Consider the following 15238-nt stretch of genomic DNA (forward strand, 5'->3'; position numbering starts at 1 on the left):
CGTTTTAGATCTAGCTCTTATATGAGAAGTACAGGCACTCTAGTGACTGCTACAGCAAGGACTTCGGAATGTGGTAACAAGCATGTTCTATGTGCTAGTACTAGTTAACTTCTATATGCTCTTAGAGATAATTAAGTCCAAGTAGGCTCATTAAATGACTCAGATCTTAAACTTGAATCTGTACTAATTTCAATCTATGAACCAATACATGGTTTTTCCATTGTAATTGAATGGGAAGGTTTGAATAAAGAATCTTAACATTCTGTTTCTCTTGCATATTTTTAGTTGAAGCCCTAGTTCTGTTCGTTATGTTTCTGGCTCTCTGGGCTTCAAAAGTCTTATTGGGGAGCTGGGAGTAGGAAGAACTGGCTTTAGAATCAGACATATGAGAGGCTGGTCCTGCTTTCATGAGTAGCTGACCTTACGACTTGGCCAATGTTTTGTACCTCTTATGGCTTAATTTTCCTCATCTATTAGCACTGTTTTATGGATTAAATAAATTAATACCTGGGAATCAATAGCAAAAGTAGGTAAATAAATATAAGCTGGTCCCCAAATTATATTTGAAGAAGAGGAAAGAGAGGGTGAACAAAAAAAGACAACAAAAAAAGTCAAGTTAGCACACTAGTTCTAGGCAGTCTTTAAAGAGATTATCTCCTTAAATGTTAAAATAATTTCAGAGAAGAAATATACCACATACTGTAACATAAACAAAGAACACATCTTGCCAGGGAAATAAAGTTTATTGGAAAAAACTCATGGGGAAATTCCTTCAGCCACTATGTAAATACTCAATGCAAGAAATATAATCTGGTAAGCAAGTGGGGTGAGAAAATGAAATCTGAAATACTAAAATTTCAATAGTATTTTGATATTAGAAGACTTTCATTTGCCCGAATGAGTTAAATAGTTAAGCTCCCAATAATCATAAAAAGTTCTTGATTTTGTTTCCATTGAAATTGAAGGTCGCGTTCCACATCTGGAGCTGCTGGTCTACCTGCACGTGTGCAGGCTGTTGAGGCAAGTGAGTCCTGGAAAGGTGACTTCGGGGTTCCTCATTAGCAGGTGCTCAGCAGAGCCTCTGCGCATCAGCAGTTTGCAGGGATGCAGGGGTCACAGCAGTTGTTCTGAGCAACATAAGTGGTGAGGTTGTAGCTCTCCAGGTTTGGCCTTGGCTGGCAGGAGTTGAGCAGGAAGCAGGTGGGCACACAGGGCTGAGGGATGTGGCAAGGTGGGGGGCAGTTGTCACAGCAGGTTGGCTCCAGCTGCCAAACCGTGTGTGGGCAGGTGCTGGGCAGGCAGACTCCACAGCGGCAGCACTTGTCGTGGGAGCAGATGGTGGTGGCAGGGCCGGTGGGGACGCTGCAGCAGCGGGCAACACAGCAAGCCATGGTGTGGGGAGTGTGGTTAGCCTTTTGTTCTTAGGGGGATGAAGTTTCTGAGTTACAGATGCCTTCTTTGGCTTTGAGCTCTTATATACCCTCCCCAGTGGGTGCTGGTCCAACCAGAAGGCTTCTTTCCTTACTTTTGTTTATGACATCGTTTTCCACTAAGATTCTCTAATAAGTTTGGTATTTTCTTGCCTACTCAGAGTTTCTGTCCTTATTACATTCCTCATATTTGTGACTCATTGACTTATTACTTTTGTCATAAGACCATCACATTTTATCTTCACAGAGTTCTGGCATGCCAAACATCGCATGAGTTATGGCTGATGAGTCCAAGTAACGATTTGGCTATAATTTTGGAGGCTATCATCTTTTTGGTTTCTTTTCCTGTTAATTTAAAATAATGTGCACAATACAATGTGATGTCTAATGACTAATTTTAGAATAAGCAGCTCAAATTAATTGTATTAGGCCATTTTTGACTCAATAACGTCAACAAAAATATGGCTACTTATAAATGAACATTTTACCTGACTATCTGGATTTTAGGCACACATTTTATTTACCTATGCTGTAATTCAGTTCTATTAAACCAGAAAAGTGACAGAATGGTATAGGATGAATTTTCTTCTCATTGTTTTTAATAGCTTTGTAGTAAGTTTCCTACTATATCAGTCTATGACTTGTTTAATAGTCTACATTCTCAAGTTATGCCATTCTTACGGTGAGTCCAGCATGAATTGGAAGGAAAGATGCACCCAGTGGATCTCCTCTGTTCAGTGTGTCATTGAAGATGTCCGGGAGTGAACATGAGTTACCAGTTAGGCTTCCTCTGCTTAGTCCAGAATATCTAGGTTGGACACTTGACTCCGGCTCTTGACTTCCTGCTAATGTGGACACTGGGATGCAGAGACGATGGCTCAAGGGATTGAGTACCTACCACCCAGATGGGGACCCAGATTGAGTTCTGGCTCCCAGCTTTTGGGCTTCAACCTGGCCCAGTCTTACCTACTGAGGGCATTTGAATGGTGAGCCAGTAGATGCAGTGTTTTTCTGTTTCTCATCTCAGTCTCTATGAGTGTCAAAGAGGAAAATAAGGAAAGCCACCTCATTCCTCATCCATTTTCATACAAGTGATACTATCTTTGGAAATGAAAACAAGATGAAGGTGTGCATGTGTGGTGGGGTTGGAAAGATGCATTTGACCTTGTAGTTGGGAAGCCTGTGTACGAAAATATCCTAGTCCAGTTTTGATTCCAGATTTCTGGTATTTTAGACATGGAAGGCAGCAGTGATGGCTCAAGTAACTGGACACCTGCTACCCACTTGGGAGACCTCAGTTAAGTTCTAGGATCCCAAATTCATCCTCAACCCAGCCCTGGCCAGTGCAGGCATTTGGGGCAATGAATTAGTAGAAAAGAATGGGTGTTTTCTGACTGTTTCTCTCTCTATATATATCTCAATACCTTTCAAATAATTACATTATAAATTTTAAAAAACAGGGCCTGGGGCAGTAGCGCAGCAGCTAAAGTCCTTGCATTAAACACGCTGGGACCCCATATGGGCACTGGTTCTAATCCCGGCAGCCCCACTTCCCATCCAGCTCCCTGCTTGTGGCCTGGGAAAGCAGTTGAGGATGGCCCAAAGCCTTGGGACCCTGCACCCGCGTGGGAGACCTGGAAGAGGCTCCTGGCTCCTGGCTTCAGACTGGCTTAGCTCCAGCCATTGCAGCTGTTTGGGGAGTGAAACATCGGACAGAAGATCTTCCTCTCTGCCTCTCCTCCTCTCTGTAAATAAAAACAGATAAGTCATAAATTTTTAAAAAAAAAAATAAGCTGGAACAGAAACGTAAAAAAAAAAATCACAAAATTCACAGAATAATGGCAGATCTTGGCAGGGGATCAAGTCCAGTGTGATTTAGAACTAAGGTATGTGTAGACATTGTTACTAACTTCTTACTTTACTGCTTGTTTTTGTACTGTGGATCTTCCATGAGGTTGTAAATTTCTTTGAGGAAGGCCTTCCACAGCATGTGTCACCTCATTTGGCCTTGGTTGGCCTTTGATTGGTAGCTGTAGGAGTTGGAAAGGATAGTTTCCAATGTGTAGCATTCTGTGGTTCCTGCCTGGTCACACACCTCACCATGGCAGCACAGTGATTCATGCTGTAGAATCTAAATCACATAATTTGTTGGATAATAAGTGATTATTGAAGAAACACAAGGTACAGATTATTTGGTGAGGACATTATCCAAAATCAAGATAGTCTGTATTTAAAAAAAAAAAGAAGAACGCAAGCTGCTGATAGAAAAAAAAAATTGGTGGAAAATACAAAAAGTGAGTTCCACAAGAGTAATAAGAACAGTATAAAGAGCTTGTGGATATAGTTGGTTTAATTTTGGGTTGAATGATGACATTTGTCATACAGTGTATCAAATAAACAAAACTGGAACTTGGCATCTCCTTGGACATTCAAGATTTCTTTGACCTTGCCCATCATGTTTCATTGGCTTAAAACACCCTTGTCAACTCTCTGCTTCTCATCTTTGAGCTTCATCTCAAATACCTCCTTCATAAAGAAACTTTAGATAATTATTGACGATATTTCGATTTTTTGCTGTCACAAAATGTGCAGCCTGTCCTTTTATACCTTGTTGATTCTGATGTGTTTGAGTCTTCAGGAAGTTTGTGGAAAATCCATATTCCAAAAAACTGCATGGTTTTAAAAATGTTTTGCACCAAACATCATATTTTAAACCATTTTTTAAGTCTTATTTTCATTTTTTTTATTGGAAAGGCAGATATAGAGAGAGGAGGAGAGACAGAGAAGAAGACCTTCCGTCCAATGATTCACTCCCGAAGAGGCCTTAATGGCCGGAGCTCAGCTGATCAGAAGCCAGGAGCCAGGAGCTGCTTCCAGATATCCCATATGAGTGCAGAGTCCCAAGGTTCTGGGCTTCCTCAACTGCTTTCCCAGGCCACAGGCAGGGAGCTGGAAGGGAAGCAGGGCTGCCAGGACAGGAACTGGCCCCCATATGGGATCCCAGTGCTTGCAAGGCAAGGACTTTAGCCACTAGGCTACCACGTTAGGCCACAAACATTATGTTTTTTATAAATTTTTAAAATTTTTATTAGAAAGTCAGATATTCAGAGAGGAGGAAAGACAGAGAGGAAGATCTTTCATCTAATGATTCACCCCCCAAGTGATGGCCAGAGCTGAGCCGATCCAAAGCCAGTCCGAAGACAGGAGCTTCTTCTGGGTCTCTCATGTGGGGGCAGGGTCCCAAGGCTTTGGGCCATCATCAACTGCTTTCCCAGGCCAAAGCAGGGAGCTGGATGGGAAGTGGGGCTGCCGGGATTAGAACCAGTGCCCATATGAGATCCTGGCATACACAAGGCAAAGACTTTACCCATTAGGCTACTGTGCCAGATCCCCCAAACATCATATTTTTAAGACTTATTATTAAAAATGTAGTTTAAAGAGGCAGAGTTACAGAAAGGAGGGGGAGAAATGAAAGGAAGGAGAGAGAATTATCCATTGGTTCAGTCCTCAAATGGCTGCAGTAGCTGGAGCTGAGCCAGCCTGAAGTCAGGAGACACTTCTAGGTCTTCCACATGGTTCGGAGGCCTAAGGGCTTTAGCCATCTTGTGCTGCTTTTCTAGGCAATAACCAGGGAGCTAGATTAGAAGTAGAGCTTCCAAGACATGAACTGGTGCCCACATGCGATGCTGGCACTGCTGTGAAGCCTTAACCTCCTACACCATGGTGCTGGTTCCAGACTTACCATCTTCTAACTTGATTTTCCAAAAATGTTTGCAAATCCCCTCATATTTTTCTTTGTCTCTTACATTTGTCTTTCCCACCCTAATAGAATAAAGTGAGACTGTGTATTTATCTTGCTTCTCTCTTTCAAACTTAGGTCCCTGCATGGAACATACAAGGCATTGGACAAATATTTATTGAGTTGGGTTAAATTATGGATTACAATTTTAGAAGGTATTTACTTTTTGGTTTTTATTTTTATAATAACCTTTATAATAGTAACACTTCATATGACTCATAACATTCATAAAGTGCTTTGAAGTTGCCAGAATGGCTTTACATTCAAAATATCACCAAAATGATATTTTTAAAAAAATCTGTCAGCTCAATATTTTGGACCTCTTCTGTGAACATGTTGATTTCTTTTTTTTTGAAAAAAAAAAATATTTTTTTGAAAGAGCTGCAGAGAGAGAAGAGACACAGAAAGAGATTTCCCAGCTGCTGATCCACTCCCCAAATGGCTACAACAGCTGTAACTGGGTCGATATGAAGCCAGGAGCCAGGAGCCTCCTCTGGGATCTTCAAAGTGGGTCAAGAGTTCTTGGGCCTTAAGCAGAAAGCTTGATGGGAAGTGGAGTTACTGGGACTTAAATAGGTGCCCATAAGGGATGTTGGCACCGCAGGCAGTGCCAGGCACTTGTGCCATGGCATTGGCCCTGAATATGGTGATTTCTAATTACCAGATTCTCAAGACTTTTCAAGGTCATATATGAGTTTGTTTAGACAAGTACGCATAAACAAATAAATAAATAAATAAAACAAGTTGTTGATCATTATTATTATTGCCGCCTTCTGCCCATCGATATGAGGCTTGTCATCAATGAGGAACCGTTGAATATTTAAAAAAAATTTTTTTTGATGATGTTTACATAGGTGATTAGGGTGGGAAGGGTCTAGGATCAGGGAAAAGTGGGTGGTACCATTGTTTCCATATTTTCTTTTCCTTCTTCCTGTATCTGGGGGAAAGAGAGAGACAAGGGGAGAAGGCAAACCCAGCACTTCAGCACTCGGGGATGGGGAATGACCACTGATATCAATCCAGGGTCCCTGATGTGGTGCATGCTCCAAGGGCTCTGCTTAAGTGATTTAGGTAGTTCTGAAATACTGTTGATCTTGCAGATGCAAGGATGAGGATATCCTTCCAAGGCCCACTGAATGACACAGTCCACCTCTGAGTTTCTGTTCACCCAGAAATTTGTTGTCAAGCTTCACTGGGGTAGTTGACCAATTTATTCTGCCCACCTTCCTCTGCTGTGGTACCAGGTGTCCTCTGCAGGCTCCAGTGGTTTGATATATCTTCCATGTGCTTCTGTGTGTGCCATCTACTGCTCCATCAAAGCTACGGAGGAGGCCCAGTTTTGATACATGTACTCCATTGTCAGATTACAGGTCCTGCTGCTCTCCTCACGGCTGGAGTTAAAAGTCCAGCGGTTTAGTTAGACTCATAAAGACCTTTACAGAAAACTCATCTGAGGTTATCTCAGAGCTATCTCTTGTGTGTATGCCCACCTGTACGGAGTCCAATTCATTCTGTCACCCACATCAGCCTACATCCACACTGGTAATTGCAATTGCTACTTTGGATTTATCTCCAGCCTCATTTTTTATGCAAATCAATGGGTGCTGTGGCTCAGCCCAACCCTGCTCTCCACACAGTCAGTTCTCACATACACCATCAAGAGCTGTAGCCCAGTCAGATTGATCTGCAATAACCTCCACTGGGATGGCCCCCTGCCCTGGTTTCTGTGCCTGCCAGCAGATACAGTGGACTAGTCCAATCTGTCCCACTTCCCATTCAAATCAGCTCTTGTACACATAATTGGGCATTCAAGCCTAACTCATCCCAACTGACTCCACCCTTCTGCCCACATTCATGCCAGCGGATGCCACCACCTGTCTAGCCAGGCCCTGGTTCTCATGGTCACCAGTAGGAGTTTCAGCCCATCAGAGGGGTGCCCACAGTTTTCCTTCTGGGCCTACTCACAGACCTGGATCTTGCACTCTCCAAGTGGTTCTGCAATCTAGCTCAACAAGACTTGCCCCCCAGTACCAGCCCTGGCCAGCTGATGCTGTAGTCTGCTCTTATTCTGGCTCATTCCTGCACCAGTAGATACACTCAGTTAGCCTAACCTAACTCTTCCCCTAACCCAGTTCATGTGCAGGCCATGTATGCTAGTGAGTTGTAGCCCTGCCCAGCTTGGTTGGCCCCCAATCCCAGCTCTCATACTCATCAGCAGGAACAGGCTCACACCTGACCCTCACCCAACCAGGTCTTGTATGTGCTAGTGGGTGCCATGGTCCAGTCTGGCATGGCCCATTTCACCTCAGCATCTGCCAGCAGGTGCCAAAACCTGGCCTGATCTGGTCTGCCCCCAGTTCCAGCTTATGCTGATGGTTGCTGCCACCCAACTCAACCCAGTCAGCTCCCAGTCCTGTCTCTAACGTGGACTGGCTCTTGCTGTGGCCCAACCTGGCTCATCCCACACCCTGTTCTGGTTCTCAGATCTGCCAGTGGATGTTTTAAACTGACCCAACCTTTCCTGCCCCCAGACCTAGTCACATATATGCCAGTGGGTACTGTAACCTGGCCTGATCTGAGTTTCTCTTTGCTTTATTTGAGACTGCATCCTGACAAAGGAGTTCCCAAAGCTCCTCTATCAGATCTTCTCCCAGTGGCAGACCTTGCACACACTGATGGGTCCTAAGGCCAGGCTGATTTAATCCACCTGCTGTCATAGCAGGAACAGTGGCTTGCCCAACAGGCTCATACCCATTCTAGCTACATCTGGTCATTGGATAATTTAAATATTTTATATTGCAGTGTTATGTGGTTTGGGGAGTGGTGGTATTTATTCAATTTTTCAAGAAGTGTTTATTTATTTTTATTTATTTGGTATGAAGGGGAAAAAAAGGGAGTAAGAGGGGAGAGAGGGAGAGAACAAATGTCCTGGTGCTATTTTACATCCCCATATGCCTGCTACAACGAAGGCTGGGCCAGGCTGAGATTTAGGAATCCATATACTTGGGCCATCACCCACTGCCTTCCCAGGCACGTTGACTGGAAGCTGGATCAGAAGCAGAGTAGGCAGGATGCAAGTTTCCAAAATACAGGCATTCCAAACTGCAGCACAAGCCATTGCAACCACAACACCCACCTCATTTATTTAGTTTCAGAGTAAGAAATTCCATGGTAGAATTTCTTCCACTTCTCACTTGAAAGATGATTTCTGAAAAAATGGAGACATTGGATCAAAGCATTTCCTTGCAGGGCATCCAATTTGAAGGCCATTGGCTGAGTAGTTTTACTGACTACTAAAGGTCCATAAGGGTTTGGAACATTTTCAGCTAGCAGTGTGGCAGTTCACTCTCATTAGCCTGGTCGCAGGTGGTGAGCGAGATCCTGCTCAGGCTGGGAGGAGGGTGGCAGTTGCTGAGCAGCCATGAGGATGGCACATAGGAGTCAGGCACATAGCAGGGAGGGGGGCAAAGTTCGCAACAGGTGGGCTGAAGCAGGTTGATCTCATGTGAGCAGGTGCTGGGCAGGCAGACTCCACATTGGCAACAGATGTCTGAGGAGCAGATGGTGGTAGCCGGGCCAGTGGGGATGCTGTGACCTCTTTGGAGACAGGAATCACAAGAAGACATGATGACAGTGCACCAGGTGGATGTTTTGTTGCAGAGGGAGGTTTTTGTCTACCAAGTTGACAAGGTTGCCCTCTGCGCATCTTTTATATACCCACCTGTCTCAGGGAACCAGGCTTTCCTCCATCAAAATTTTCCTTGTTATTGTTTGCATAGTCCCACACAAACAACTCACTAACTCTTTATGTGCCTGCTTTGGGATGGGCTCCCTCTCAGGTTTATTTGGTTGTGTTGCTGCATTTAAACTCACTTCCTGTTGGAGTTTCAAAATGATATAAATGCAGCTCTCTACCCACTCAGCTGCATAGCTTTTCCTCTTTCCTGCCTCCCAGAACTTCTTAGAGGTGATCCCTGCTGAGTATGAAGACTCAAGAGTGATTCCCCTGAAGTCTAAGAAATGACTCTTCTCAAACTGTGTGCCCTGGATATATCTGAGCAGTCAGAATGACTTTTTATTTACCAGAGTCACCGTGGTTTCTTCATGGATTTGAATAGCTACATGGAGATAGAAGATGTGCAACATGATCTTGTTGGGAGATGACAGAGCCTGCTGGCTGAGTTTTTTCTTTCCTTTTTACATTATATAGATTTTAGATGATTTTCTATACTGAGCCATTCATTTATCTAGGTATAAACATAAATGAGTTGTGATCCTATAAAGGACTGGTTGTTTTCCTTTTAAAGAATTCTTTAAGAAGTGAGGTGATGGAGAGAAACACACACGGATACCGACCTTCCATCCTCTGGTTCACTCTCCCAACTGCTGGGACTCGGCCAGGTGGAAGCCAGGGTCTGGGAACTTTAGCTGATCTCCCACATGGATAGCAGGAACCCACTGCCTTCCCAGGCGCATTTACAGGAAGGCTGGGTTGGAGCAGAGCAGCTTGGACTTGAACCAATGCTCTGAATGAGATGTGGCATTCCAAGCAACTGCTAAACTTGTACATCACAATGCCTGCCCCAAGACTGGTAGTTTGAACTACAAGTTGTAATGAATTTTAAAAATAATTTCACAGGACCATGGGTACCCAAAGCCTCTGACTCTGCAAAACGTCATGAGAAACGTTTTAAGCGAAACCAAACTTCTTTTCTGCAGTTCTGTTTCAAGACCACTGCCAAAGCTGATAATCACTTCCTATCAAACACCTGACATGTTTTCACAGTTCCTTCCTCTTGAATTTGGCTCTTGAATTTGTGTTAACATGCGGCTGAAGCCAGGATGTGAGGATAATAAATGAGTGAGCCAATCCATCCATTATACATCATTGACTCCTGAAGAGATATTCTGAAGTGTGTGGTGAAGTCAGGATCTGATGGAACTGTCTGGAAAGCTGTTTATACATGAGGTTATCTTCAAAGAGCTTGCAGACAGCATCATGAAGAAACTCATGTATGAATATCAAAATATTTTCTCCAAAATTTTTCTTTTAACTCCATTTTTTCACAAACTTTTTGATGCTTTCTCATAGGATGGTCTTCCACAAGAGTTGAATAAGCATTAAATGAGAACAACTTACATAAATCACTCAGCATTGTGTGAGGCATAATAGTTATTCAATAAATGACAGGTTTTCCTGCGGGTATTATGAAAATTCCCCAAAGAGAAAATACTACAAAGCAGGGTTGAAGTGGTCCAAGAAGTCTTTACAGAATATTTGAGGTAGTGTTTTGCTTTGTTTTTGTTTTTCTCAGTGGTGTTTAGACAAGAGTTAATGCATTCCAGAGAAGAAAGACAATTGAGTGTGGTACTGTGACCTGTGGTTAAGCTGAGGCCTACAGTGCCGGCATCCCACACTGGAATGCAATTCAAGTTTCTCTTCTTCGCTTTTGATCAGCTTTCTGCTAGTGCATTCTGCTAGACAGCAGAAGATGGCCAAGTGCTTGGGCCCCTGGATGGAGCTCCCGACTGTTGGCTTTGGCTTGTCCCAGTCCTGTCTGTTGCAGGCATTTGGAAAATGAGCCAGAGGATGGAAGATTCTTCTCTATCTCTTTATGTCTCCTTGTTATGTCATTGCACCTTTCAAGTAGGTGAAAACAAATATTTGGAAAAAAAAAAAGTGAGAGAGAGAGAGGAAAAGTGAGGACTTCCCCTATGATGTTGCACTGCTCTTACTTGCAGCCTGGCCTCTGGATGAGCCACTCCCATCACTGTGCTTCTGTTGAGCTCTTTATCATCCATAAAAGCATGCTGCAGTTTCTGGGCATACCTGTTGATATTTTTTAAGATTTATTTCCTTTTTGTCGCAAAGTCAGATGTACAGAGAGGAGGAGAGACAGAGAGGAATATCTTCCATCCAATGCTTCACTCCCCAAGTGACCACAACGGCTGATGCTGTGCCGATCCGAAGCCGGGAGACAAGAGCCTCTTCCACGTTTCCCATGCAGGTGCAGGGTCCCAAGGCTTTGGGTTGTCCTCGACTACTTTCCCAGGGCACAAGCAGGGAGCTGGATGGGAAGTGGAACAGCCAGGACATGAACTGGTACCCATATGTGATTCCAGTGTATGCAAGACGAGGATTTAGCCACTAGGTTATTGTTCTGGGCCCGCAACATGCAGAATTTTAATAAAGGGAAAATTCAGTCCTCCAGCTGTTGGAGGACTGAAACAGCCAAAAAGATAAATTGAGCTAATACAAGAGGCGACAACCAGCTCTAGAGCTGGAGAATGAAGGATGAGATTGGTTAATATAAATCTGGAGACTGAGGAAAATGGACTTGCAGAGCTGGACTTAGATTTCTACATACAGTCCAGTTGGTGCTTTTATCTCAGAAGGTCAGGGGAGGGACCCTTTGGGTCAGGGTTTTGGTTCCTGTGGGGAGGGCTCTCAGCTCTGTGCATGCTGATGTGGGAGGATTAAAACGTAGTGCTACTACCACTGTTGCCAAGGAAAGACCCCTCCTCCTCAGAACTAGAGTCTCTCATTAGTGTCCTCTCTTGGTAGAACCGTATAGAAAACCAGGTATACTGTAACATTACAAACCAGACCCTGCAACGGTGAACTTGGAAGTTGACAATTAGCACACATTGTTCTTAGGGCTGTACAGTTGGTTTTACTTACTGTAACGTCACTGAGTTCTTAGGAAGTGATGTCCTGATTATAACCTTACTTAACAGTTGGTCACATAAAAAAGCTAGAGTTGTTCAGAATCCCCACCTGTGTCATCCATGCATCGTCCCAGGATTAGGAGCAGGGATGCTTTGGGGAAAACCACTCTGCCAGATTACTGAGGGTCTTGAGAGCCACAATGAAAAGTTTAGTTTTAATTCCACCTTGCATTTTGAGAAATTCAGTGTAAACAGTATTCATAAATGGTCAGGAGCATGGGCTGATGAAGAGATGTAACTTAGGTGGGGGGAGGGTAACAGATGGAGGTTAAGCAGGAGACCGTGTCTGTGATCAGGATTTAGACTAACCTCGATTCAATATGAACGGAAAGTGAATTTGGATGCTAGGAATGATTTGAGTGAAAAATGAAGTACCTTGGGTTTTTTTTTAAATCCTATTGTTAGTGATTAAGGGTAGTTTGTTTTACTTTGGTCTAGTTTATTGAAACTCACCAGAAAATTGAAAAATTGAGTTGTCAAACATTTTACCTTTCAAGTTGAAGGTTAATGACCTAGCCAGTGTTTTTCCTTTGATGACATTTCCGTAGAGGAGGTAAATGCTTTGGTCTAATGAAAGAGAAATAACTTTAGGTTCGTGAAGTTTTAGGTTTAAGTCCCTCTCTGTCACATATGAGTTGTATAACTTTTGCAAGAAACTTAATCTTTCAGCCTTGGTTTCCTCACCTATAAAATGAAGAGAATAAAGGCAGCTGTCTGTGCATGAAATACTGGTTAGAGAGTCTAGCAGGTAGTCCCCAGATGTTAGCTGTTCTTCCATGAAAGCAATAATCATAATAAAGTGAATGGGATTGGTTAGCGGCCTGCTATGCTTCTTAGAATGTTTCTAGATGATTTAGAACCATAGAATTTTTTTGGAAAGATTTATTTGAAAGAATTGGTTATAGGGAGAGATGAGAGAGAGGCACAGAGAAGGAAAGAAATCTTCCACCTGCTGGTTCACTCTGCAAATGGTGTAACTGCCAGGGCTGGGCCAGGTTGAATCCTCTAGCTTGGAGCTCTGTCTGGTTCCCCCACATGGGTGGCAAGAGCCAAAGACCCTGGGGTATCTTCCCCTGCTTAGCCTAGGTGCATTAGCAGGTTATCGGATTGAAAAGGGAACAAATGGGAGTTGACCTAGAGTCATAGGAGGCAGTTTAGTTCATAGTACCACCACATCAGCCATTGGAAATACAGAATGTTGAAGCAGAAAGTGTCTTTAGAGAGGACCCAACATGTCTGACTGTTTGGGGCTACTGAGGCAGAGCCAGGAGTAAACCCAGGTTTTCTGGTTTCAATTTGGGGCTTTTTTTTTAAACCAGCAAAGGCCCCTTGAATAATAAAGGCCCACCATGGTTGTAGTTGAGGGTTTAGAGTTATTTTTTGGCATCAATAATAAACACTATATGCCAATCCCTTCCAGATATAAGTAGAAAAAAATGAAAACTCCTTTACTTCAGCCTAGAAAATAATTAACTTGCTATGATAATCATGATTCCCTTATCTGATTATTAAAATTGTCACTAGTACCTATGAAAGTATTGAAGGGGATAAAAGAATGAATTAAATATTTATTGAAGTCATTTGGGAGAGAAATGTATTTCAAGTGATAGAAATACTTGAAATACATCTTTTCGTGAGCTCAGCACGATGGCTCAATGGTTAATTGCTCACCTTGCAGGTGCCAGGATCCCATGTGGACAATGGTTCATATCCTGGCTGCTCTATTTCTCATCCAGCTGCCTGCTTGTAATCTGCGAAAGCAGTAAGAGGATGGCCCAAAAACCCTATACCCATGTGGGAGACCCAGAAGAAGTCCTGGTTCCTAGCTCAGTGAATGTCTTAATTATTTTTTTATAATGAATAAAAACCTTACAAAACTTACTCTTTCTTTTCTTTTCAGCTTATTGCAAAGAACCAGTATCCAATTTTCCAATAAATTCTACCATACTAGCACTCATTCTGCTGGGACAAATACTGAGTAGGATAATAATCTACTGTAGAGTTTTACACTGACATTTTATTTTCCCTAAGAAGAAACATGGAAAAAATAATCACGAGGCACTATTTTACATATGCTAAACAAGAATGAAGTTTATTAATGAATACCCAGCATGGCCATTTCTCAAAGAACGATGAAATAGCCTAAAAGATAGAAAGGATGTCTTCAGCTGAACCCGAAAGAGCAAAGAATTCAGAAGTTGAGTAAATTCATGCGAACATGGCCCCAGGAATTGCAACATCTTTCTCCACGGCATGGGCTGCAGTGAGTACTGAAGGTCTCCAGCAATACACAGGACATCTGGGCATCCAGTTCACTGACCCTGTGCAAAGTCCGAGCTGGTTAACAGCAGGGCTCGCAGGGACTCTCACAGCCGGGCTGGACGTAGGTGGTGAGGTTGATCCCACTCAGTCCGGGTGTCGGGTGGCAAGTGTTCAGCAGAAAGCAAGTTGGCACGTAGATTTCAGGCTCACAGCAGGGTGGAGGGCAGGGGTCACAGCAGATGGGCTGCAGGAGGCTGATCTCATGTGGGCAGGTGCTGGGCAGGCAGACTCCACAGCGGCAGCACTTGTCGTGGGAGCAGATGGTGGTGGCAGGGCCGGTGGGGACACTGCAACAGCGGGCAACACAGCAAGCCATGGTGTGGGGAGTGTGGTTTTGTTGGGTTGAAAGGAGAGATGTGTTGGTGTCTCTATGCCTCTCTCTCTCCTGATGTGGCTCTTATATACCCAGCTGCCTGGGTGTCAGCCAATTATCAAGAGTTTTTTCCCCCTGATGTTTCAGTTTATAGCTATCTCCATAAAAACTATTTAATTACTTAAGTGTTTATTACCTCGGATACACTCCTCACCTCATAAAAGGGATTTAGGTTGTTTTGTTGGCAAATTAGGACTCTTGACACTGTCCAGGTGTCATTGCCCAGGGAGCTTCATGTCGACCTTCAAAGGCACCACGTCATTATCTTCTCATCGTTACACGTCATTAATGACGGCTTGGCATGCCAGGTATCTGCAAATCTTTCCTGTGCTTTTCTGTCTACTTTCCGGATGAAGAGGTAGTAAGCTTTGTGTATGCTCTTCCACGGGCAACCCAGATTCAAAGTGCTAACATAGGCCCTCTGTCTGAAAAAGTGATACAGTGTATAGACTTATTCTTTGTAGCTCCAAGAGGATGAATTAAGACAAGTGGCTATAATCTGTAAGAACTAGACTCTGAACGATAATGTGGCAGGGACAAGACCTGCATGGGTGACAGTGCCTGATGCCCCCTTGAAACCCCATC

General features: G+C 43.5%; 2 protein-coding genes across 2 annotated transcripts; both read right to left on the reverse strand.

The window, feature by feature from the left end:
• Positions 1-1088: 1088 nt before the first annotated feature.
• Positions 1089-1391, reverse strand: LOC121170347 (keratin-associated protein 3-2-like). Its single transcript, XM_041001454.1, has one exon. The coding sequence runs from the start codon at positions 1389-1391 to the stop codon at positions 1089-1091; it is 303 nt and encodes a 100-aa protein (XP_040857388.1).
• A 12908-nt stretch (positions 1392-14299) lies between these two features.
• LOC121170342 (keratin-associated protein 3-1) lies at positions 14300-14596 on the reverse strand. Its single transcript, XM_041001445.1, has one exon. The coding sequence runs from the start codon at positions 14594-14596 to the stop codon at positions 14300-14302; it is 297 nt and encodes a 98-aa protein (XP_040857379.1).
• Positions 14597-15238: the final 642 nt, after the last annotated feature.

This window comes from Ochotona curzoniae, unplaced genomic scaffold (assembly GCF_017591425.1).
Source record: "Ochotona curzoniae isolate NIBS_2020 unplaced genomic scaffold, NIBS_Ocur_1.0 scaffold_2453, whole genome shotgun sequence".
NCBI lineage: Eukaryota > Metazoa > Chordata > Mammalia > Lagomorpha > Ochotonidae > Ochotona > Ochotona curzoniae.